General features: G+C 42.9%; 1 protein-coding gene across 6 annotated transcripts in view; it reads right to left on the bottom strand.

Moving 5' to 3' along the window:
* ANKRD26 (ankyrin repeat domain containing 26) overlaps nucleotides 1-26,657 on the bottom strand; it is a 198,269-nt gene that overhangs the window by 158,660 nt on the left and 12,952 nt on the right. For all 6 annotated transcript variants that reach the window (XM_061640078.1, XM_061640076.1, XM_061640074.1 and 3 more), the window contains exons 7-12: nucleotides 23,834-23,867; nucleotides 23,680-23,749; nucleotides 22,910-22,970; nucleotides 22,600-22,799; nucleotides 19,772-19,910; nucleotides 16,472-16,539 (exon numbers count right to left, since the gene is read on the bottom strand). In XM_061640078.1, the coding sequence (XP_061496062.1) occupies nucleotides 16,472-16,539; nucleotides 19,772-19,910; nucleotides 22,600-22,799; nucleotides 22,910-22,970; nucleotides 23,680-23,749; nucleotides 23,834-23,867 (572 nt within the window). The remainder of the gene's footprint in view (nucleotides 1-16,471; nucleotides 16,540-19,771; nucleotides 19,911-22,599; nucleotides 22,800-22,909; nucleotides 22,971-23,679; nucleotides 23,750-23,833; nucleotides 23,868-26,657) is intronic.

The raw sequence follows: 26,657 nt of genomic DNA on the forward strand, positions 1-26,657 counted from the left end.
TTGCTGCTCGACAGATATCTGCCAATGGAGCATCTGTGGAAAAAGCTGCTGAAGTGGCAGCAGACCTGGTAGAGTGTGCTGTAATATGTAAGGGAGACGGTAGGTGTAGTGCCTCATAAGCTAGTAAGATACAAGCCTTAATCCAATGTGCCTTTGTTGGGGAAGACACTTGTTTTCCCATAGTGGCTGGATGGAAAGAAACAAATAGTGAGTCCGATCATCTAAAAGACTCGGTTCTGCTAATATATACCTTTAATGCGTACCTAACGTCTAACGAGTGCCATGCCTTCTCCTTGGGGTGAGGTGAGGACAGAATGAAGGCAAGATTAACTCCTCTTGTTTGTGAAACAATGTGTTCACCTTAGAAACGAAGGTTGGATTCATGCATAGGACCACTCTGTCTTTATGAAAGGAACATAGGTGCTTTTGAATGGATAACGCGTGTAATTCCGATACCCTGCGCGCCAATGTGATGGCAACCAAGAAAACTGTTTTAAGCGACATGATTCTCAGTGGGACGGAATTCAGTGGCTCAAATGGAGGTTTCTGCAGGGCAGACAGAACTGTATCCAAATTCCAGGTGGGAAAGCGATGAACAACTGGTGGACTAAGACTTGTAGCTCCCAAGGAAGCACTTCAACCATGGATGCATCGCTAGCAAATCAAAAGTCCTGTCTTGTAAGACGGATGACAAAGCTGACAGCTGCCTCTTCAAAGTGTTAAGACGTATGCCTTTCTGAAGACCTTCTTGCAGAAACAACATGTTAGACACCCCAGCCAATACAGGAGTGACTCCTTTTTTATCGCACCAAGAGCAAAACACCACCCACATTGCCTGATAACTTCGAATGGTCACCACCTCTGCCAGAATGCCAAAATTCAACAGTTGCAGGCGTTCAATTTCCAGGCGGTTAGTTGAAGCCACTGGGGGTCCGGATGCATCAGTGGACCCTGATGGAGCAGGTCTGGGCGCAACGGAAGATGAAGTGCTGGCAAAGTGGTCTACTGAACAATGTCCGAAAACCATGGCCGTTGTGGCCAATAGGGGACTACTAACACCACCCTGGCCCTTTCTATCCGAATTTTCCTGACCACTCTGGATAAGAGAGGTGTCAGAGGAAAGGCATAGTGCAGGCCCTTTGGTCAGGGAACTGCTAGGGCATCCAATTGTTCCGCTCTGTGAGACAGGTAGCAAGAGTAAAAACGTCTCTTCTGGCGATTGTCCTCTGAGGCAAACATATCTATGCTGAATGTGCCGAACGTTGTCTGAAGGAAATTGAAAATCTCTCTGTTGAGAGCCCTCTCCCCCAGGAACAGGTGCTGTTAACTCAGCCAGTCGGCTGTCACATTCAATTGTCCCTGGATGTACTCTGCTCTGATTGAGGAAAGATGCTGCTCTGCCCAGGAAAGCATGATCATGGTTTCCCTGTGCAGTGCCAATGACCGAGTGCCCCCTTGTTTGTTCAAGTGGGCCTGGGTTGTAGTGTTGTCAGTGCAAATCAGAACATCTGGAAACCTGAGTGATAAAACTGTCGAAGAGCCAGATGTGTCGCCCGAAGCTCCAGCCAATTGATACTTCTGGCCGACTCTCTCTGCAACCACGTGCCCTGGATATACTGGACCTGGCAGTGAGCTCCCCAACCTTTGAGACTTGCATCGGTGGTAATAAGTGAGCGAGCAGGATCGTACAGAGGGATACCCCTCCACAGATACGTCTCTGATGTCCACCAAAGCAGAGAAGTCTTGACAAGTCTTGACAAGTCGGGGAATCAGGACATAGCGGTGCCTGCAGTGCGCAATGTGATCCTGGTAGCGAAGTAGCATCCATTGTAGCAGACGGGAGTGCAAATGAGCCTAAGGAGTAATTCCTATGGCAGAGGCCATCATGCCCAACAATTTTGCCAACTTCATGGCGTCAGACGTCACGTGAGTCGACATCGCTAATGTATTGATTTTGTGAATCTTCTCTGGTGAGAGAGAGATGGATTGGGGAACAGTGTCCAGCCATGCCCCCAAGTGTTATAACTGCTGTGATGGAATTAGCTGGCTCTTCATAATGTTCACTAAGAAGCCATGGTCTTTTAGATGGGCCAATGTTATCTGGACGTCCTCCTGCACCTGATGAAAGGACTTGGATTGGATCAGGAGATCATCCATTAAGGATATATGTGCAGACCTCGCATTCAAAGACTGGCCACTAACGCCACCATTACTTTGATGAAGACTCTTGGGACACTAGACCGAAAAGTAAGGCTTTGAACTGGTAATTATCTCCATTGTAGTAAAAACGCAGCAGGCGTCGATGTGCTGGCAGAATCGGAATACAAAGGTATGCTTCCTTTAAATCTATTGATGATAGGAAATCTTGGTGCTGCAGAGCCTCCTTGATGGACATTAGGGTCTCCATCTTGAACTTTCGCTGGGTAACAAAGTGACTGAGAAATCTGAGGTTGAGTACCGCATGCCACATCCTATCTTTCCCACCAAGAAGACTGAGTAAAGCCCTGAGAAACACTCATTGAAAGGAACTTCCTCTATTGCAGAAATGTCCAGCAGATGACAAATCTCTCTGGAGACTGCTTGTTACTTCACTACGGAGCTGGAGACTGGCGAAGGAAGGAACCTGGCAGGAGGAAACTCTGACAGCTCTATCCTGTATCCATTGTTCACTATCTTGAGTACCCAGTTGTCATGAGTGGTCCCCTGCCAGCAGTGGGAGAACAGGCTGAGTCTTCCCCCTACTGGCAGAAGTTGCACCAAGTCAGAAATGTTGTTGGTTCTGCTGTCCCTGCCTTCCTTGACCATACAAACCCCTGGAAGCAGCTTGTTGAGTGCGTTGCTGAAACCGAGATCTGTTCCAAAAGGGACGGCAGCTTCTGAAGTCTCTACCTTGACCTGCAATCCTGGAACCACAAAAGGAATGAAACGACTTAGGTGAAGAGAAAGGATGCCTGAATGGACGTTTATCTTCCTGTCTTTGCGATGGCATCATCTTCTTCTTATCCCGTGTCTCCACCAGAATGTCCTTTAGTGCTGCTTCACCAAACAGCATTGCGCTGGAGAAAGGAAATGAAGCCATATTTGCAAGCGACGACACATCCACCTCCCAGTGGTTCAACCAGAGGTGTCTGCGAGCGACCGTTGCTGCTGTCATAGCTCTGCAGGAGAACTGGATGGAGTCCATGGTTGCATCCGCTATGAACGACAGGGACCTAGAGACCTTCAGCAAAGATTTTCATCCCCTAGCGTTGATCCGCATTATCTAACAGGTCTTCAATCCACAGCAGTGACGCTCTCGCGAAAACCAAAGCCGCTACAGAGGCCTGAATTGAGAGGGCATTAGCATCATGTGAATGTTTAAGGGCAGCATCTGACCTGCATTCATTGGGATCCTTCAGTTGCGAGTCTCTATCCTGGGGCAAAAGCACATGGGAAAGCAGAGCAGAGATGGGACCATCCACTGTCGGAGTCCAAAGCTGCTCCATGACATCTGCATCTAGAACATAAAACTTATTGGCAATGTTAATATCCTTCTTACACTGTAGCGGAGAATCGCACTCTGATTTCATTATAGCCTTGAATGGAGCGGGTAATGGAATGCATCTATTTGATGTCTTAGGGACTGGTAACACCATAGCACTTTTAGAGACCGGCTCCTGCTGTTGTTGTTGCTGCATAGGAGTTAAAACCAGAGCAGACATCACTTCAGCAAATAAGGGAAGAAAATACACATCCAAAAACAGTCTACTTGACACTAGCTCATCCATGCCTGAACCATCACTCCACTCTCCCTCATCTAGCATCGTATCTCCCTCAGCCTCAGGCTGTGAGTCAGCATCATGAAGAGGTCGTTGTCTAGAGCCCAATACTGAAGCATGCCCCCTCGCAACTGTGAAATGACTCAGGGAAGGCAAATTGTCCTGTTGCTGCCCCGCTGAGTGTCTCTTTAAAAGAGGGGGATCCAAATTCGTTGTGCCCTGTGGAGGAGGCAACATATGCTTTGGGGTGCCTCCCGCTGACAATTCATTAGCCAAATCTCCCATCATAGCCTCCCTTAAATGTTGGAGAACTGTGGGTGAAAAAAGGTCAGGCCATAGAACTTGTGGCTGATGCTATTGCAGTGGAATCCCTGACATATGCTGTTTCTCTGAGATGGGATGGGGGGGGTCTAACATTACACAACCCAACTGCCCCTGCCACATACCATTGCTCCATCTGGCTCTGCTAGTCTTGTGGTGAAACTCCCACACCCTCTTTATCTGAAAATAGAAGCTCAAGACGCGTAGCATCATTACATGTTAGATAGGGCAGCTCAGAATATTGCATTTGCCATGCTGCTGACAGAGCACACATGCATGAGGCTGCGGGTGTAGCAGAATATTGCATGTGTCATGCTGGTGGCAGGGCGGGAACGCAAGACTCAGCAGTTTGGGCATGCTGTGAAAAATCGGGCTGTGGCGGTCCGCTGCCCTGTGAGCTGGTGGGGGCTGCACCGCTGCTTTGTGCCAAAATTTCAGGCCTCGCCACTTTGCCCTGATCCAAAATGGTGGGCGCTTCACTTTCGGCCTCCAAAATGGCAGGTGCTCTCATTCCAGCATTCAAAATTTGGGCTCTCTCATTCCAGGCTCCAAAATGGCGGGCATCCTCGCCCCACTACCAAAAATGGCATCCATTGCTGCCGTCGGCCCGCTAGAGCCTGAAGCCACATCTCCGCTTGCAGCTACTGCTGCTGCTTCCCGCAACCCCTCAGGCGAAGGGCCACTTCCGTGGCCTCCCTACCTGAGAGAAAGACTGTTAGGCAGAGTTTAGAGAAAGACAGTTAGACAGTGTTTAGACAGGTGTGACAGAGAAAATATTAACAAACTAACAGGTTTTTTTTAAGGAAAGAGGATGAAGTAGGCGAAAGACCACCAAACTGCTCTGAAGAAAGAACAGACAAACTGACAGTTAAGACGCTCAGTAAACAAGGACTAGAAAGGAGAAAGAATTTTTCTGGAAAGCACTCAGGAACATAAGGGGAGGGCAAAAAGGATAAAAACCATGAAATATACTAGAAAGGAACATAGAAAGAAATATAATCTCAGTGAGAAGAATAGAGAACCCAGATAAGATGTTCTCCGAGCTGACAGAAAACTAAAACTGAGCCTCAGCAGGAGGGGAGGAGCTTAAACGTATGCTGAAGCGTTACCTGTCTCTGAGCTGTAGGGGGAGCTACAATACCCACTTGGAGACCTCTGTCATGCATGAGAGAAATGCAAGCTCTGATCCAACGAGCTATGGATACTCTTTTTCCGATAGTGGCAGGATGGAAGGACATGAAGGAACCGTTTTACTCACCAGAAAGGTGTTTCTCAGTGGGCGCCAGGACACCAAGTGGGTATTGTCTTCCTTGCTAGTGCTTGAGGCAGGAAAGAGTTAACACTCCAAACAGACCGTTAATGCGGCCCCTCCCACGGAGTGCTAGTTCGTTTTCCTGCCTCGCTTGAGCAGTACTGATTTTTGCCTTGCTCTTCAGTCTGGCCCAGTTATATCTTTATCTTTTTCTCTATTTATGTTATTTATTAGCAGTTAATGTTCACTTAACTCTTCTCTCAGTGTTGTATATAGGTGTTAGTCCTAAGATTAATTAGTACAATGTTTCTCCTCAGTAATGAATTTCTCTGTGATTTTTCCAATTAATGCATTCTGTTAATGATATTTCCCTCAGTTAATGAATTCCGGGTGATTTTCCCTCGTTTAATAATTTTAACGGTAGCTTTTTTCCCGTTATAAATTTGTGCATTGATTCTGTGTGCCAATCAGTGGCTCGCTTTGCTAATTATATAAATCAAATATGAAGGGACCACAAAAGGCACTAAATTGATCTTTCCTGCTGAAAGCGAAATGCCTAAGGAGCAAAAAAGTGTCTCTTCAGGGCTTTCTAAACGAACTGTAGCAGCGCTTGGTGCGGTAGCACCTACAGCTTGCTCGCATGAACCAACAGTTAAAAAGACGAGCCGTTGCAGTGCTCTCAAAGACAGCCGCCATTTTAATCAAACAGCCTCACAGGCAGCGCGCAGCCCAATCACTCTTGCGGTAGCACAGAGAACGGCAGTTAATCAACATGCCCGTTTCCCCTGTAAATGAAAGTTAGATATGGCACTTAAAAAGGTCCATGAAGCGGCAGCCTTGTCGGTACGTGCACCTACAGCAGCATCTGTGTTTTCAAGGGCTGCATTATTGTGGTTAGATGAAGTTTTGGAAAATCCAGATCAAGACGAAGAAAGACTTAGGAAAACAATTTTGAAGGTATCAAGGACAGAGGCTTTTATCGCAGATGCAACAATGGATGCTACTCAATTCGCAGCTAGGCCCATGGCTGCTAAAGTTGTAGCTAGCCGTATTTTGTGGCTTCGTCATTGGGAGACAGACGTTTCTTCTCACATGGTGTTGGCTACAGAACCATGTGCAGGCAAGAAATTATTTGGTGAAAATGTGCTCAGTGAAGTATTAGTTGAAACAAGAGACAAGAAGAAGGCAATGCCAGTAACAAGTAACAGATGAGATGACCGGCGACCTTTTTGCCGCTTTCAGCCATACCAGTCCTTTCGTCCATCTAGGTTTGGAGGAAGGGAGCGACATTTCCGTGTTAACAGGCAAGCTTGGAGTCGTCCAAGATTCCAGTTGTGCAACCAATAACAATCAGCAGTGCGAAATACATTCTCAGCTACCCACAGAGGTGTAAGGCAACAAAGACAATTCTGACTTATTGCAGATACCAGTGGGAGGACGCCTGCTGAAATTTGCACACCTTTGGCAGATGACAACATCGACCTCTGGGTAAAAAATTCTCTACAGTATGGGTATCAGATAGAGTTTCAGGCTACGCCTCCAAACAATTTCTCCCGTCACCTGTTTCAGCACATCCAGAGAAGCGCAGGCTGCTACAACAGGCAATACAACGTCTGTTGCAGATAACAGCCATAGAACCGGTTCAGCAGCACCAGAAATTTCGTGCAGTTTATTCTGTTCTCTTTCTTGTGCCCAAAAAGGAAACAATTGGAGGGCGGTGCTGAATCTAAAATTTCTAAACAGATTTGTGAGATACAGGAAATTTCGCATGGAAACATTGGTGTCCATAAAAGAAGCTATTCAGCCTCGAGACTTCCTAGCTTCCATAGATCTAACCGAAGCATATTTACATGTGCCAATCCATCCGCAGCACCGCAAATTCCTCCGCTTCGTTTACAACAATCAACACTATCAGTACAGGGCAATGCCCTTTGGCTTGGCGTCAGCGCCGAGGGTCTTCACAAAAATCATGGTGACCCTTGTCGCGCATCTCCATCAACATGGGTTGAATCTTTACCCATATTTAGACAACATTCTGATTCGTTCACAGACAGCACAGTCAGCTTATCAGGACATTCACACCATACTAGCAGTTCTCCACGATCACGGATTCTTAGTCAACATACCCAAGAGTCATTTGTTCCCTCAACAACGTTTACAGCATTTGGGAGCAATGATAGATACGGAATGGGAGACAATTTCTCTTTCGGAAGACAGAGTGCAAAAGATAAAGTTGGCTAGTGAAGACTGCAGAGGACTTAGTGGTCTTAGCAAAGGTTTTAGGGATGCTTGTTTCCACTATCCAAGTTACGCCATGGATCAGATTTCATGTTCGTCCTCTACAATGGACACTGTTACCATACCAGTGGCAGATAGCACATTCCATGCATCTCCAGGTTGCTCTGACGTTATGACTGAGAACTGCTCTTCATTGGTGGACAAAGGATTGCAATCTACGCAGAGGACTTTCCTTAAAGGACCCACCATGGGAGACTGTCACATCAGATGCGAGTCTCCAGGGGTGGGGAGCTCACTGCAGAGGACAAATCCTGCAGGGATCTTGGTCCCCTCAGGAGTCAAGCCAAAGCATCAACTTACTAGAACTTTGAGCAGCACGGTTGGCACTGCAGCATTTTGTGCCTTTATTCCATCTCAAACACGTGCTGCTGAGAACAGACAACAACTGTGTGAAAGCATTCATAAATCATCAAGGAGGGACGAAGTCACTGGTCCTTCATCAGGAGGCATCACTACTGATTTCCTCGGCAGAGCACCCACTACAATCATTGACAGCGGAATATCTAAAGGGAGTAGACAATGTACAAGCGGACTGGTTAAGCAGACAGGAGGTGTTGCCAGGAGAGTGGCAGTTGCACAAAGATGTGTTCAAACAGATCGACAGAAGGTTCGGAAGGATGGATGTGGACCTTTTTGCTTCAGATGTCAATATCAACTGAAGAGGTATTACACTCGCTATCCATCTCTCAGAGCAGAGGGTGTAGATGCCCTAAACTCTCCTTGGCCGAAGGCAACACTGTATCTTTTCCCTCCTTTTCCGTTGCTATCTCGGGTAATAAAAAAGGTAAGGATGGAGAAGGCCAATGTTGTTCTACTAGCACCAGATTGGCCAAGGAAGCCATGGTTCTCACAGCTAGTCAACCTATCTGTCGAGCCCTCATGGCATCTGCCTCTTCGACCAGATTTGCTGCTACAAGGGCCGCTTCGCCACCCCGATCTGCAATGGTTGAGCTTACCGCATGGAAGTTGAGCAGGGCAAACTGCTGAGGGCTGGATTGCCAACGGAAGTGGTAACCACAATATTGGCATCTAGAAGACAGTCCACAATAAGAAACTACCAGTATACCTGAGCGGCATTTTTGAAATGGTGTAGTAGGAATCATGTTACACCTAGGAAGTCGGGAATTACAGAGGTGTTATCCTTTTTAAATGATGGTTTGAAGAATGGGTTGAGACCCAATACTTTGAGAAGACAAGCATCTGTGTTGTCAACAGTGCTGTCTAAATCTTCTTATGCATCACTGGGAGCTCATCCCTATATGAAACAATTTCTAAGAGGGGCTTCACTATTGTCGGCACCTGTTCATCATCAATTTCTAACATGGAATCTTCACAAGGTCTTGGCAGCTCTCCAAAAACCACTATTTGAACCATTGAAAACATCTACGTTACGAATACTTTCCTTCAAAGTATTATTTCTCATAGCAATAACATCAGCTAGACGAGTATCTGAACTTGGAGCTCTCTCGGTGGCAAAACATCTATGTATCTGCCATACTGACAGAGTCATTTTGAGAACAGATTCTACTTTTGTTCCAAAAGTTAATTCAGCTTTTCACTGTCAGCAGGAATTAGTATTGCCAACATTTTGTCCTTCGCCAAAGCATCCTCTAGAGCACGCTTGGCATTCATTAGATGTGAGAGCACTTAAAAGTATATATAAATAGGACTAGGCCAATAAGGCAAACTGATTCTTTGTTTGTTTCTTACCACCCAACTACTCTCGGTAAAAAGGTGTCCTCCTCTACTTTGGCGAGATGGATTAAGGGCTGCATTGCCTTAGCATACAGTTCTCTAAACATACCATTACCTTCAGGCATCATTGCTCATTCCACTAGAGCAGCAACTGCCATTGCAGCTTATTCAACAAATGCACCTCTTCAAGAAATATGTAGGGCGGCCACTTGGGCAAACCCCAATACTTTTACTAAACATTATAAAATAGATATTTATGCTTCAGCTGAAGCAGCCTTTGGGAGGCGAGTTATTCAGCAGGTGCTGAGTGATCATTGAACATTTATGTACCCACCCAATCAATATGTCAGCTCTGAAACATCCCACTTGCGGGTGTCCTGGTGCCCACTGGAGAAGGAACCATTTTACTCAGCAGAAAGGTGTTTTTCAGTGGGCACCGGGACACCGCCAAGGCCCACCCTGGGATACAAACAACAGGAAACAGTATAATCAAATGGGTGGACACTGAAGGGTCAATGATCACTCCTATCGCATGTATCATTCAGTGGAGGTGGCAGTCACTCTGAGTAGAGACCGAATAGTTATTTTTACAACTTAAGTGTAAAGTGTATGTTTCATGATAATTACAGTTAATGTTGTCACGGTTTTTTAGATATGTATAAGTTTATATTTTTAAGCTTGGCCAGACGGCAAACTAGCACTCCGCGGGAGGGGCCGCATTAACGGTCTGTTTGGAGTGTTAACTCTTTCCTGCCTCAAGCACTATACCCACTTGGGGGTGTCCTGGTGCCCACTGGAGAATAGGGGTTCAGAACACCTAAACAGTTTAATTCTGTTAATATACACCTTCAGTGACCTCCAACATCTAATGAGTGCTACCTTTGGTGTGGGAAAGGTTAGGACAGAAAGAAAGTAGAATTATTTCTTGTTGCCTGTGGAAGGCCATGTTTACTTTGGTGACAAAGGCTGGGTTAGTGTGTAACACCACCCTATCTTCGTGGAAAATACATAGGTGCTTTCTGACAGATAGAGCCTGGTGCTCAGACACCCTACGTTTTGTTCTAATAGCCACTAGAAGAACTGTTTTGAAGGAACGAATTCCTGGAGGGACTGACCCCAAAGGTTCAAAGAAGGTACCGTCGTGATAACATTTGAGGGCCAGATCTGACCTGCGTTGATTGGGGTCTTTCAGCTGCACATCTCCTGCTTTCCTGTGTTGTGGAAAGAAACATGAGGTAATGAGGCCCTGGTAATTCTTATGCCAGAGAGACATATGGAGACTCAGGCCAGCAAATGACTCTGATACGACCAAGATAAAACTAGAGAGCCCCTCGCACAACTAATAAATGCCCAGCCTCCTCCACAGGATGAGCTGGATTGGAATGAAATGAATTGGGACAAAAGGACCATGAAAATAGTATGGCTAGATGCACTGGGGACGCCAGGATTGAGTAAACCCCAACTTACTGTTTCCAGCAAACAAGGCCAACAGGCCAAGATGTCCGACTACCACTACTTCATATAGTCACCTAGTAGAATTGAAATTCCTATTTGAGAGGAAACCAGTTGCAAGATTAAACAACCTGATTAATATCAAATGAAAGAAACATCTCAAGACTATTTCCCCCAGAAACCAATTAGAATTCCTGAAGTTTTTTGACAGAAAAGAAGAACCTTGCACTTCCATGGAATCCATGAGTTGCTTCATCATAACCTTTACCATTGTCTTAAGGCCACCCTGTAGTTACACAGAGAGATAGCCAACAGCTTGGGTAGCCTTACCATTGTCTTATGGCTACCCTGTAGCTATTCAGGGAGGAAGCCAGCAGCTTGGCTAGGTCCAAGAAAATAGGCAAATACATGGAAGACAAGGCCAGCAGCGGACATCAGACATGATGAACATGACAAACATGCTCTTACTGCCTAAAGTGACAAAATGTTTTGAACTCCTAGCCATCCAAAACAACGGGAGCCCACTGCTGTACTCATGTCCTTCCTGTGAGCCTCCTCTGGACATATGGGGCTGCTGGAGCCAGCCACAGGAAGTAAATGCCTAGGGACATACTCTGACCAAGTATTTGTGCAGAAACCAGTCCAGAGGACTACTTGAGTTACTGAACAGTGAAGCAAGTCTTATACCAAAGGCTAAATTGTTTTAATAAATTTAATATGAAATTTTAAAATGTTGTAAGTCACCCAGGGACCTGCAGATGAAAGTCAGGAGTTGACTGAACAACCACCACCTTTCAGGAGAACCATAGCCTCTGCACCTGTATGCCAATGTGAGTAACCTCAAATTTAATTACACAAAGTGAATTGTGAAAGTGAAACTGCAAAGTACACCTCACCAAATGCTATATGGAACTTTAAACCGTCTTAAGTTGCCCAGGAGCATGCTGGTGAAGGGAAGACTTATAGAATGGAGCAAAAGTGGTTGACATCCAAAATAGCAGGAAAAAGGGGGAGAAAAACCAGGATGTCAAAAGGCAAATGTGGGTGAATCAAAGTCTGGAGATTTATTGTAAAAAAGGTATGCCCAACGCATTTCGGCTGGAAAAACTCCTGCCTTCATCAGGGGCAAATAATGTGGAAAGTCAGATCACGTACAACGATTTGCACAAGTTGCTACTTAGAACAATGCATAAACAATAAAGTTATATTGTTTATGCATTGTTCTAATTAGCAACTTGTGCAAATCGATGTACATGATCTGACTTTCCACATTATTTGCCCCTGACGAAGGCAGGAGTTTTTCCAGCCAGAAGGGAAGACTTAACCAAGCACCCAGTTTAATTTACGTTATCTTACTAAATTATGTTTACCTAGGATTATAACAAGGGGACTGTTAGCACTTCCAAGGAAGTCACTGGATGAATCCAAATATGTACTCAGCCAGTTATGGAGGGCTGCAACTATTCAGAGAAGGAAACTGGAGCTTTGCATTGACACCCTAGAAACAGATAGGGTAGAAAACCTCATGTAATTGACAAGCTGTATTTAGCTTAATTTACTTATCTTGCTTATTTACATTTTCCCACTGGAATGACAGTAAAATCCTCCTCCGTAAGGAAGTCACTGGATAAATCCAAAACATTCACACAGAAAGATATGAAGGTCTGCAAAAATTTACACAGATAGTTATGAAGGGCTGCAAAAATTACACAGACAGTTATGAAGGGCTGCAACTGCAGCTCATGAGGCAATTCATATACCTTCATTACACTGAAGCCCCTAGAGGAGCCACCAGGTTATTCTACTGTTGCCTCTGAAGATGGCCTGCTACTGTTCAGGCCTTGAGAGAACTGGAGCTTTGAGCTAAGGCTCATGAGGCAATTTATATGCCCTCATTCACTGAGGCCCCCTAGAGGAGTCACCACAATGTTCTACTGTTGCTCTTGGAAATGGCCTGCTGTTCAGGCCTAGGGAAAAAGGAAATCAAGTCTCTTTGAAATATTGAACCTGCTGTTCTAGTGCCTCTCATAAAGTGGAAAAGTTTTCCAGCCGAGTACCATGACATATTTCTGCCCTACAGTTCTGAATGGAAAGCTAGGCCCTTTCCACAGTCACTAGACACACCAGGATCAAGTGGGAACAGAGGTACCATAAAAAGGTGGGAAAAAACTCCTTAGCAAAGGACTATGCCATATCGCTGCCCAAGGGCTGTGAATGGAAAGCTAGGCCCTTCCCACCATCACTGGAGAGACTAGGACCATAAAAATAGTGGGAAACCTCCTCAGGTACCATAAAAATGGTGGGAAAACTCCTCAGCAAAGGGCTATGCCATATCTCTGTCCAAGAGCTCTGAACGGTAAAGTTAGGCCCTTTCCAGTCACTGGACAGACTAGGACCATAAAAACGACGGGAAACCTCTTCAGGAGAGCCCTATACCATATCTCTGCCCAAGGATTCTGCTTAGCAGGGCTAGGCCCTTTCCTCAGGGTTCTGAGTGGAGAAGCTAAGCCGTTTCCACAGTCACTGGACAGGTTAGGATCCAAAAGGCAAGAGAGAGAGATAAAGAGCTGCCCATTTCTCTCACCCCAAGCAGCGTCCACACCAAATGTTGCTGCTCTGGTGTAATTTCTGAGAAGGAATACTTCGAAGGTACTGGCTACCTTGCTTACCTTAGGGCCTGAAGTGACCAAGTACTGTGCACACACGGGCCGTGAAATGTATGAAACTGATGGCCACTGAGACGGCTGCAGCTGCATCTCACTACACTGTGCCTCAATAATGATATCCATAAAAACAGCCCAGGATGGCCCAGTCATGGTTACATGCATACAGTGAAGGGGAGCATTATACCAGGCATTATATGGATAGATTCCTGACTAATCAACACATGCACAGGTAGAGGGGTGCGTGGATTAAGGAAGCAAAAAAAAACTGCATACAGTAGAGGGGAGCAGTTTGATCTCTAAATGCAGCCAAGAGCAAAAATAGTAAGGACAAAATCACTTCACACAGTAGGGGAGAGTGGCTTGAGCTCTAAAAGCAGCCAGCAGCAAAAAATCACCTCAGACAAAAAAAGGTTGGGCAGCAAGACCTGTTAGGCTGTTGCTGGGGAGGTGGGGGACCTGTTGCAACTGGCCTGATCTGTGAACAGGCTGCTGTTCTACTACTGAAGCGTGGCTTCATCTTCCATGCCCCATTACTACCACCTTGTCAACAGAGGATAGGGTTTCTTGCTCCCCATACACACTGGCATTAAATACAGGGGGGTCTGGAAAATGCAATTTGTCAGGTGTATCAGCTTCACTGTGCTCCAAAATGGCGGGCGCCTCTGCTGTACTCAGAAATGACGGGCACTGCCTCAGAAGTGGCAGGCTGCTTCGAACAGACGGGTGCTGCTCCTCCACTCCTTCCCTGGACACTGGTACTTCCCTGAACCCCCAAAGATCTTAGTGACACCTCCATGGACTTACCAACCAGGGATAGCACAGAGCCCCTTGATGAAGTCCTCCCAGCAGAGTCATCTGCATCCAGTTTTTGGTGCCTGCCGCATAATGACGCCATAATGCTGAATATGTAGTGGCTGGATACTGACTGCGGCTACGGCTGAGTGCTGCCCAAGGCTCTTAAAATGCCTTTTCTTTGAAGGCTGCCTGCAGCTGGATGCTAACTGTGGCTATGGCCGAGTGCTGCCCAAGGCTCTTAAATGCCTTTTCTTTGAAGGCTGCCTGCAGCTGGGTGCTGACTGCAGTTACCGCCGAGAGATGCCCAAGGCTCTTAAAATGCTTTTTTCCTTCACTGATTGTCCCTTAGTTTTATCCATCATTTTAACCATGTTGTTTTATCCATGTCGAAGCAGGAATAAAGATCTGACAGAAGGTGAGTAAAGGGAATCTGACAGGAGTGTGTTTGTTGTTGTTTTTAAGAAGGACAAACAGAGGTAAGTATGAAGGGAGGGGAGGAAAGAGAAACATATAAAATAGAAAACGGATAGCCCTCAGAGAGGAGGAAAACACATAACCTTCAGTGAGGAGAGAGAAATCAAATAAGATGTACTCCGAGCTGAGACAGGAAACAAACTGAGCCTCAACAACAGAGAAGGAGCAAAAGTATTTGCTGAAGCATTTCCTGTCTCTGAGCTGTAGGGGGAGCTACACTACCTGCTTGGAGACCTCTGTCGTTCATGAGAGAAACAGGCTTCCCCATTGCCTAAGAACAGAGTCTTCCTTCCCCTGCTTCATGAGAAAGACAGAGTGGGGGGGGTCCTGAAAGGTAGCCTGTCCTTGATATTACTGAAGGCATTACCACCATTATGGATGGTCTGAGCTCTATGAGCACACCAAAAGAATATTCTCATTTGCATCAGCCTTAGTCTGAAGGCTCCCACGTGTCCAACTAGAACACTAGGATGTTGCCATCCAGTAGTACGTGGAACATCTAGCAATTCTATCACTATCTTGTTATATTTTAGAATAATTATTTTTTCTCTGACAATTGCAATAAGCAGCAATTAAGCTAGGATTGTTTCATAAGTTTGTGATCTTCACACAAAAATTTAGTATAACTATTCCTGTATTATAGTATCAAAATCAGTCTTCTCCTAGGAGAGGCTCACTAATGCTTGAACCGCAGACAGCCTTCTAAGATCCAGGTAACTAAGAGAAGTACCTCAGCTTTGTATCAAATAGATTACAGCAATGTGTTATATCTATGCTGTATATCAGAATGTTAGATATGTTATGCTTTAAGATATGTAATGCCTTAACCTGCTTTTATTTTGATTTATGCTGACCAACTTTTATTCTTTCTTATGAAATGTCCAAATAGTTTTATAAGTAAAAGAAACTTGTTTAACTGATCTTACTTGTCTGAATACTTGTTCCCAAATCCTAAACATCCTGCACACTAATATGAGAAGGGAGGCTAACTCTATCCCCTTTGACATGGTATGTTTCAGACAAAGCTACGGTGCAGCTGAACTGCCAGGCTCACAACCGGCTGCATAGACTTATTAGACTTCTACCCGAACAGAGCAAATATGTCACTTTTACAGGCAGTGTACCTCAAAACACCAGTTTCTGATTGGATGTGGGATTGAGCAGGCTTTTTACTCTAATGGTCAACTACTTGTTATAATCACAATGTATCTGAGAGAATCATCATCTGTTACTTGTCTTTTACTGTCAGACCATCCACAACACACTATTTTCTTCACAACTCTATAGGTCTCTATATAGCTATATTTGGTTGCCACCTCTCTCCCTCTCTCTCTCTTACTCTTCTCCTATCCATCACAGGTTTGATTGCACTACACCCCCGAGTTTCATGTTTCTCTCTCTTTTTCAGCATGTTTCACACATTGGAATGCGACTCCCTAGTAACTGTGGCACTACTGAAAGAGTTCATGGAATGAATCCTGTTCACATTTTTTTGGATATAAGATTTTAAAAGATTCTTACATTGTTACATTTCCAAATTAGTATTTTTATATGACATAGCAATAATGACATATGGACTATCTTGAAATGGCAGAACAATTTCTCCTAGAAACACAGGCCAAGTCAACTCTATGTCTGTGTGTGCTAAAAGGCAGCCAAGCATTTAAAAAGACGCTCAGCTGACAACATATTATAAAATCAAGAACAGGCTTAAAGCAGCAGTATTTTCTTTTAAACCCTCCTGTGTATCCCATGGATACCTCTGAATCCCATGGAGATTCTGCAACGTTCTCTTCCTCTCCTCCGTTCATTCCTGATGTCAATGCAGCTACAAAAAAACACACACAAGTAACTTTTCTCTACAAATTTTTCTCTCTCTCAATGAGAAAGAGTGCAGCCCCAGCTGACAAACATCTCAGAAAATAACAAAGCATCAAAGTAACAAGCAAGGTAAGTAGTCAAGCAACTAGATAGTAAGTACCACCTATTTACTTTTTTATTCATTTCATTAAGGCATCAGATTGAACTATAAGGGCCCTGTGCGTTAGGCGCTAAATCAACGTTAGGCAGCAACTCAGAGCTCAGGAGACAACTCCTAGGGGTGGTAAGCCTAGGGAAACCTAGCTTTCAGCTCTGCTCAAGCAGAGGGAGTCTTGAGAGGCCACAATAAACTAGAAACCTAGATTAAATCTCAATTTTTGAGAGAGGATTAAAAAACAATAATCAGCCGCTGATATGTAGTTCCACACTGTGCAGACCTAGCTAGTAGGAAGAATCAGCTTAGAATAAAGAGAAGGTAGACTTAGCTTTTACACCAAGAGTTTTTTAGGTTTAAAAGATTAGTATTTTAGGTGAAAAATGGCAGTATATAAGCTAAAGCGGAGCTCTTCAGAATTGTCAGGGGGCTATTACACTCTGGCCCCAGGGACATGGTAGAACCATCTGAGGCTCGCTGTAATGAATTTACTAGGCACTTCCAGGATAAAATCTTTAGCATCCGCCAGGACTTAGACTCCAGTGTTATAGCAGGTGAATCAAGCGAGGTATCCAGAGCACAGCCTTGTCCCGACTTCTTGGATGAGTTTCAGTTGGTGCAGCTTGAGGACGTTGACAAGGTGCTTGGACAGGTTCGTGCAACCACTTCCGTGCTGGATCCTTGCCCTTCTTGGCTAATAAAAGCTAGCAGGGATGGAACAGCCGGCTGGGCCAGGGAAGTGATTAATGCCTCTCTGTGAGAGGGGTTGGTCCCAGGCTGCCTGAAAGAGGCAGTAGTGAGACCACTCCTGAAGAGGCCCTCCATGGACCCAGAAAATCTTAATAACTATAGGCCAGTAGCAAATGTTCCATTCCTGGGCAAGGTCCTTGAACGAGTGGTTGCAGGCCAGCTCCAGACACTATTGGGCTGCCAGGTGGGAGGTTGAAAGTCAGGACCTTAATGGTAGCATCCTCTGAAATGCTACTGGTTCCATGTGCAGCTAGACAGGCACAGCTGTGTAGTCTAAATAAATGGGGGGACAGTGGCGTCAGAAGGAGGGGTTTGGGTTTGTTAAGCACCAGCTTGGCCTGTACAAAAAGGACAGGCTCAATTTGAACCAAGATGGAACCAGACTGTTGATGATTAAAATAGAAAAGGAGGCAGAGCAGCTTTTAAATTGATTGCAACGGAAAAGCAGAGAGCAGCTGAAGGGCAGCTGATTCAGAACAAATCATTCCGTAGAGATGAGGGGGGAAATGTTTATGAACATTAAATGGATGAAGACTAGAACCAAGCACTGAGAGTGCAGGCCACATGATAGCCAATCAGAGAGGCCACAGCACCTTGCACGTGCCAAAGTAATTTGGAGAGAGTCAGTGTGTATAGGTGCCCATATACTAATGCTAGAAGCATCTGAGCTAAGATGGGTGAACTGGAGTGCTTGGTTTTAGAGGAGAATAAAAATATAGTGGGCATGATGGAATGGAGAGAACCATTTCAGAAAACAACCACTAAAAGGATCAAGGTGTTACAGCAAGTCCCCTATGAGGAAAGGTTACAATATTTTGGCTTTTTAGTTTAGGAAAAAGTATGTAAGGGGAAACATAATCCAGGTTTATAAAATTATGCATGGTGTGAAAAAAGTGGATAGGGACAAGTTTTTCTTGCTATCTCATGATACCAGGACATAGGGACATCCAATGAAGCTGAACTTTGGATAATTCCGGACAGACAAAAGAAAGTACAAAGTTCAAACTATGAAAGTTGCTTCCAGAAGATGTAGTGATGACTTAGTTGGCTTTAAAAGACAATTGGACAAATTAATGGAGGATAAGGCTATCAATGACTACTAGCCACAATGGCTGTGTTCTGCTCCCACTGTCACAAATAGTATGCCTCTGAATACCAGCAGTTAGGAATAAGAAGTGAGAAGACTGTCCTGCTTGTGGATTACTGGTTGGCCACTATGACAGCTGGATGTTGGACTAGGTGGACCTTTGGACTGATCAAGCAGGCCTGCTTTTATATAATGCTCAAAATTATATAATTTTTCCTGATTAGCCCTTCTTCCTGCAACTCCCCAGGACCATTCTCACACTGTTCTAGAGGGTCTCCCAGCTCCCCAGAGCATATTTTCAAGTGGCATAATGCTATGGGGAGATGGGAAATTATCTCCCCTCCTGTCTGCAAGAGTGTCTAGTTAGTGGAGTTCTCTCCAGGCAACTTTGGATCCAACCCCTAATGTCACTTATTTAGGAAACATTTTTGTTGATACAGTATTTGAAGAATTTAACCTTAACACTGCTTACAGCTTAATATATGTAAGAGAACTTGGAGATGAAATTCAAGCCTCCAGATGAACAATTCCAACAGAGAAGATGAGCAATTCAAGAACAATTCATTCTTTAGAGAGCAGAAAGAGGCTATTTAGCAGACTCAACACTTTCCTGATGAAATTTGTGTCACCAGTTCATGGCAATGACTAATTACCCACACATTTTTCAAACTGTACATTACACTGTCAATCTAGGCATATTTTCCTTGGAGTAAGCCCCAATTAGCACAATGGATCTCACTTCTAAGTAAACATGCATTAGTGTGTCCTCTTATAGTAATTGACCCACAAACACAAACTATTTTCTGCTCACTTGCTAATACTTGCAACCAGTGGTAGCTGGTGCCCATTGGGACTGGTAGGTGGAAGGCAGGTTGACTAACAGTATGTGTGGCTAGAACCAATGACAGGCAGAGCCAACTAATTCTACTTTTGTCCCCATTCTATTCCCTGCTGAGTTCTACAGGGGCAACACTGAGATGGAGGAAGAAGCTGAAAGCCAGTGCCACCCCCTGGACTGCTTGTAGGAAAGAAAGGAGGCAGGTGGGGCCTGCCTGAGGATAGACTGAGATTGAGATTGGTGAGGTACTGCCTCATTTGCCCTAATGGATCAGCCTCCTCTGCTTTCAACAAGTTACTGTAGTTCAATATTTCAAAATATGTGAGATAATGAAATGAAAAAGCAAATAAAATGAAACTTTAAAAAGAAATTAAATTTGTAATATGAATTTAGAAAACTGGCGTTTGTACCCCTTTTAACACCACCGTCTTGTGAGGGTTTCTCAGAGCTCTCATTATAAATCAAATTTTTATCGACAACATCTGAAATTTTTCGATTCTCCTCTTCATCATCATCTTCTTGCTCATCATCTTCCTCTGAAGATTCTCCCTAACATAAAGAATCTCATTAATTGTTTATATACTAATTTTTAATTTAAACTTCCCACTTGTTCTTTAACCTACATATGGATACATTTTGTAGGATTAAGACTGCAATCCTGTACTCACTTACCTGGGAGTAAGCTCTATTGAACTCAATGAGATGTACATATGGGATTGCACTGTAAAAAAAAAACACCCACCCTAGGGTGTTCTCACAGGTGATACTAACAGTGCCTTTCAATCCTAAACACATCATTTCAGAAGGTTGTCAGTGCAGTATAGGCATTATATTGAATGCCCATTACAGGTCAGGGATGGAGATTTGCCTAGTGGCCCATATCCTTACTTCCCCAACGCCTGACAGGCCAACTTTGACAGATGGGCATGACCACCCATTTCTCAAACACCTGAAAACTTCAAAGGGGGCTGCTTTCAGAACAGACTGACGCTTTCAGTGAGCCCCACTTGCTAAGGCATAATCAGGATTGTACTTCAAACTCCTGATTATTCCTTTGCAGCCACATCTTACCTGCCCCACACCTGACATCAGACATTATGTGATGTGTGGGACAGGTTGGTATGGTTTTGGGAAAAACTCAACAGCCATATTAGACCCCTGCCAGGCCTAACTATAGGCCCATGAGCTGAAGGTTTCCTATTACTGTTGTAGTCAATTAAGATAAAACTTTTATTTATACAGGAATACCCCGCATTAACGTACGCAATGGGTACGTAAACCGAAAATGTACTTAAAGTGAAGCACTACCTTTTTTCACTTATTAATGCATATACTGCACTGCAATTGTCATAGACAGGCATAACTGATGTAAATAACGCATTTATAACTAAAATAAACACAGTAGGCCTTATTTTAAGAAAAAGCTTGTAGTTGGAAACTGATTGGGTGGTGGCGTCATGCCGTTAAGTGTCCGTTCTGGCGAAGCGAGCATGCGTAAACAGGGGAATGGTGCTACCGTAAATATGTCCGTACTCGCGAGTGTCTGTAAAGTGAAGGTCCGTATAGCGGGGAATTCCTATAGTTCTATTTCCATTATTTTATTAACCATCAATAATCACTTGTCAGTGTTTAAGGTTAAGTATTTGTATGCCCTTTTCCTCTATGGACTCATTAAAGCAGTTAACAATTAAAAACCAGTAATTACCAACTATAAAAGTAGACACCCAGAGAAGGATCTCTGAAGCAAATCTTAAAGACTGAGTATGCTTATATGGGAGAAGGCAGTCATTCAGGTATTCTAGTCCCAAGCCATTCTAATTCCAGCATGCTGAAATGTGCCTTGAAACAAACCAGTAGCCAATGTAGATTATTTAGCGCTGATGAAATATAATAAAGTCACCAATTATCAGTTAATCATTTTGCTGCTATGTTCTGAACCAACTGCAGTTCCCAATAATTTTTAAGGACAGCCCCATATGCATTACAGTAATCCAGGAATAGCCAATGTGGTGCCTTCCAGATGTTTTGGACTACAACTCCCATCATCCCTGGTTATTGACGACACTGGCTCAGGCTTATGGGAGTTGTAGTATACAACATTGGCTATCCCTACAGTAATCCAACCTGTAATTACAACAATTATGTAACTATATCAGTCATGGATTTTATGATTTATAATTCAAATTGCTAAGCTGGAATTCACAACTTTTTATTTTGTGTTATTGAATGGATTTTCCCTTCATATTAGATTTACTTACTTTGATACTAGATTGAAAAACTTTCAGATTTTCTCTTTCACTATTCTCACTTTTCTGTACTAGTGGTTCATATATTCCTTCTTTCAGTTCTTTTGAAACCATTTATTTCTTTTCTCCAATATAATCCACAACATCAGCATTCTTGGACTTCTGTTCTCTTGCTTTGTTTTTCAAATTCTGCCTTTAACTCAGAACCGTCATCATTTTTAATGGCATCACCCAGGTTTGAATCCACCCCCTTATTAAGATAATTAGAGAGAGACGAAAATGCAGCTTTTGTAAAATTTGTTGCTTCAAGCATCTCCGATAAAGACAATATGGCTGTTACGTGCAATTTTGGTATTTCTCTCAGTGCCTTGGAATTTATTTGGATTCTGAAATTGGTCTTCATATTCAAAACTATTTTTGTTTTCAAGTGAACAATTGGGTAATTCATTATTCACTTTGCTGATAGCTGTATTTTCATCTGAATGCTCACAAAACCAAGCAATAAATGACAAAGGGATATCACCTGATTCCTTCATTTTTTCCTCTTGTAAATATATTTTGTTATTACTGTTTCCCTCCTCCTTATGTTCATTAGCTGCAATAGTTTCTTTCTGCTTTTTCAAAATATGCCCCTTCCTCATTTTCTACCTTGCTCTGACTTTCTTCTTCTATGTTTTCTTCACTGAAATTATGCTCCCTTTCTTCACTGAAGTTATCTTCCATTTCCTCCTCCTTCCCCTCTTCTTTTTCCTCCTCTTCATTTCCCCTTTCTGCCTTTTCTTCCTCCTCCTCCTCCTCAAATTCCTCCTCTTCACTGCTTGAAGAACAATAATTTGGATCATTCAATTCTTGCTTTAGGGGATTAATGGATACTATTTTACTGTTTTCTTTTGATGATTGATTATTGTCATTGTCTTCATAAAAACATGTGGGTATAAAATACAGATGATAAAGAAATGATAGATTGAAACTTTTAACATTAAAATTATTACCTGCTTAGAGTCCAAGTTAGAAGTCATCTGGGGACATTTTGAAAAGGAGTCAGGTGAGGACTGAACAGGACGAGGTAAGGATTGAACTTGGAGCAAAGGCGTAGGAAAGGATTCATTCAGATCTTCAGCTTCATAATTTGATTTATTCTGTTGTGAAATGGCTGTATGTTCTGGTCTGATAACACTACTTTTCTCATATACTACATCAAAATACAAACACACACAAAAAACAAACACAGAAGACATTAAATTTCAACTTTTTCACATAAGCAAGTTATATGTTAATAAACCTGTTTTACAGGCAACTTACTGGTTTTCTTGAATTGTTGAGAAATATTTATTATCTGAGCCAAACTGGGTTTCTGTGGTTTCTAGAAATAAAAAATGTAAGCACATTAAGATTTAGCTGTAAAAACAATTTGTGTATTATATTTTTATCCTGGCCCTAGGTAGCTTAGCCAATGATCAGGGATGATGGCTGCTATAGTCCAAAACACCTGCAGGATACCAAGTGGGAAAAGGCTGGTTTAGGATGATGCACATGCCAACAGCCTTCACTTTATCCTACAACAAGCATATGACTAAATTTGGGCATGTCACTGTCTCTCAGCCTAAGTCATGCAATTCAATATTCTATCCACTACTACAATACATTACTATATTGGTGTAAAACCAATTTATCAACTTTTAAAAATTTACCATTGACTCAGCAATTTCAAAATCATCCAATATGAATGCTTTATTGACCATTCAATTTTATGGTGTTCTTACAATATTTACATATAACACACAAACATCTATAAAACACAATTTCTATCCCACCATTCAATACAAGATGCCCAAGGGTGCTTACAACAAAATTTAAATATATACAACATTTTTGCATAAGAGCAGATGGCCTTCAACTATCCTGGCCCTCAGTTAAAACTAGCAGCCAGTGAAGAACAGTAAGCGATGATATAATAACTGCAATCTAGATCTTCCAGCCTATCAGCTGTGTTCTAAACCATCTGAAGCTTCCAAGCAATCTTTAAATAAATTCAAAACCCCACAAATCCTGAAAGTCTATTATAACTTTACCTTGGGACTGAAATCTAATTCTTCATCTTCTGAAGAAAGCCAGCTGTCATTATCTGTTTTTCCAGAATCTCTGAAACAAAGAAAGAATGAGAATAAAACATTTTTTTCCAGTTTTATAGAATTTAATTCATTAAAAACAAATGTAAAATCTTACCTTACTGAATCTCCAAAAGAATGGTCATCGGTAACTGTTTAAGAACACACACAATAAAAACATATCAAGACAGTGAACAATTTTTAAAGAAACTTTTCTGTTAAAATACTTTAAACTAGATTATTTTAATCTGAAGTACGTATTTATAAAAATATTAAGGTAAAAAGATAATTACCTTTAAAAACTGAGAAAAACTGCCTTAAGCACTTTCGTACATGTTCAGTAGCTAAATAAAAATTAGCAAGCACTGAAATAGGATTTTTGCACCCATTATAAAGCTTAGCAATCCTTATGTTGCTGAGAATGATGGAAATGCACCACCATTTAGCATACAAATCCATAGTCAATGATACACATGGATATACAAGTGTGCATGAATAGAAGCACCTATGTAAATATGGAAGTCTCATTCAATCAGTAGCTTTTTCATTTACATCAATGTCAAAAATTGCTACACACACATTTTTGTAGTTGTGAAGTCATATTTAAGACTGAACTGGAAGAAAACTTCACATTCACATAAGACCCATGAATATTTGAAAGCTATCATGAAGCTTCAGAGAGGGATTTAGCTCAGCCTTTACGATAAAGAGCAACCACAGAACACAGTTATAGCATTTCCAGACTAACAGATTGGACTGCCAACAGGATTATCTGAGCCCAGTATAAAATTTCTCCCCATCCCTTAACATAATTTCTCCCCAAAGATTCTACAGGGTTTGCATGTGACCATACAAAGTTAAACACACCCAGAAAAGGGTGGTTCCTGGCAACAACCATGTCAGAAGTACAATATCAAAAGGAATATCCATTAAAGATAAGAGTGTCCACAAACTTAGTCTTACTTTCTGCATGGGAATCAGACGGAATAGGAAGGAGCATAACTTGATTATTGTCCTTGAAAGCAGGCAGACGTGCTTCCTTTCTTTTTGCTTACTGCCCAGTGGTAGTGCGCAGAGGGACTGCTTCTTGGCCACTGGCCTTAGAGTTTCATTTGTCTACCATGCTGCTTAATAGCTACATCAAAGTGCTATAAGAGATCTTCTGGGGATTTGGTACTGGATACCAGTACGTGGATTACACCATTTTTTCCCCATCACATGTCAGGATGCTGCTGAGGAGCCTGACCCAACATCTGAGCACAGTTATGGTCTGAAGTGGGCAAATAAACTGAGCCAATACCTGAGCACAGTTATTGACAGAAGATGGGCAAATTATTCTGGGCAAGCAAAAGTGTTAACAGTCAGTAGGAAGGTGAATTCATTTAGATGTACAATCTGTTATGGGTAGGGTTATCCCTTTGAGGGATCAGCTTTGGTCCTGCTCTTGGATGCTCTGGTAGCTGCTGTGCTTAGGAGTGCCTCTCTACAGCTTTGGTTAGTGTGCCAGTTAATCCTTTCCTGAAGAATGCAAATCTGGCCAGTTATACATGCCTTGGTCACATCCCAATTAGATTTCTGCAGAGTGCTGGCTGGGGTCAGCTTTTCAGAGCATATTACTCCAGTGTTATGCCAGTAGCACTGGCTTCCAGTTCATTTCCAGGCATAATTATCTGTAAAATCCTAAATGGCTATTAACTGTCAATTCAATACATTCATTACTGGAGGCCTTACTCCAAGTATCTTTTCCTTTAGAGCAGCTTTCCCGAACCTGGTGCCCTTCAGGTGTTTTGAGCTACAACTCCTATCATCCCTGAATGACTGATGTAACAACCCTATAATCACTGAGTGGCATCCCCTTATTATATGTTATTATTATCATCATTGTTGTCATTATCATTTTCATTTTATTTTCCTCTCGCTGAGGGACTCAAGGTTCAGGGAGCTAATAATGTCAAACAAGAAAAAATACATTAGTATATGCGACTGTGACCTGACCAGTTTCTGAGACAGAGAAGGAACAGAAATAGCCCATCCTTGAGATTTGTATCAGGAGCAGCAAACAATCCTGTGAAGTAGAAGGGATGGACTTCGCACATGATGCATTGTGTCCAAGAATGTTGTGGCCTTAAAAACAGGTGTAGGCCAATATTATTTCGTCATTTCATTCTACATTCAGAACATACCATATCCAACCTCAACCGATATAATGTTATGTTGAACCAACAAAGGCTGCTCTGATAATAGAGGGACTGCCCAGCATGGGACACTATGAAAACAATTACTCACATTACAATAGAGTACAGTGATAGCTCTGTGCCTTTGACAGTCTGTGGGAGGGGCTAAGGTGAGAGTCCTTTGGAGTGTTAACTCTTTCCTGCCTCAAGCAACAGGAGAGGAAGATACTACCCACTTAGGGGTGTCCTGGTGTCCACTGGAGAAAGAATAACTTATGCCAATGGCAGCTTCTCTTCCAGGGGGAAAAGTTCCTGGGAGTGGGGAAAGGTTTGTCACAACTGCGGCAGGAGAAAAATATTAAAGTCCCCATCCTTGTTAACCACATTTCTCAATCCTGACACATGTAAAAGCATCATCTAGCTTGGCCACAACTTCCACATCAGCTTACAACATCTTGCCTTTCAGGGCTACAACTAAACTATGTACTAAAATTTCTAAAAGCAGCAAGCACAAACTAAAGCAGGCTATCTGAATTAACAGCAAATATCTAAACAAATTATTACAGATTTGACCCTTGAAGACTGTTATACCTTTCCCTGAAACTCCTGCTGTCTGATTGAGTGACTGCTGCACTTCGCTATCTATAGGCCAAGGCATGGAAGGAATAGATAAAAAAAAAGTCACAGATATAGGAACAGAAGTTTAAAAATAAGTTACTCAGTGTAATTATCATGCTGAAAAGAAAAACAAATATTAAACTCAAGTTC

Source organism: Rhineura floridana, chromosome 8, assembly GCF_030035675.1.
Source record: "Rhineura floridana isolate rRhiFlo1 chromosome 8, rRhiFlo1.hap2, whole genome shotgun sequence".
In the NCBI taxonomy this organism is placed as follows: domain Eukaryota; kingdom Metazoa; phylum Chordata; class Lepidosauria; order Squamata; family Rhineuridae; genus Rhineura; species Rhineura floridana.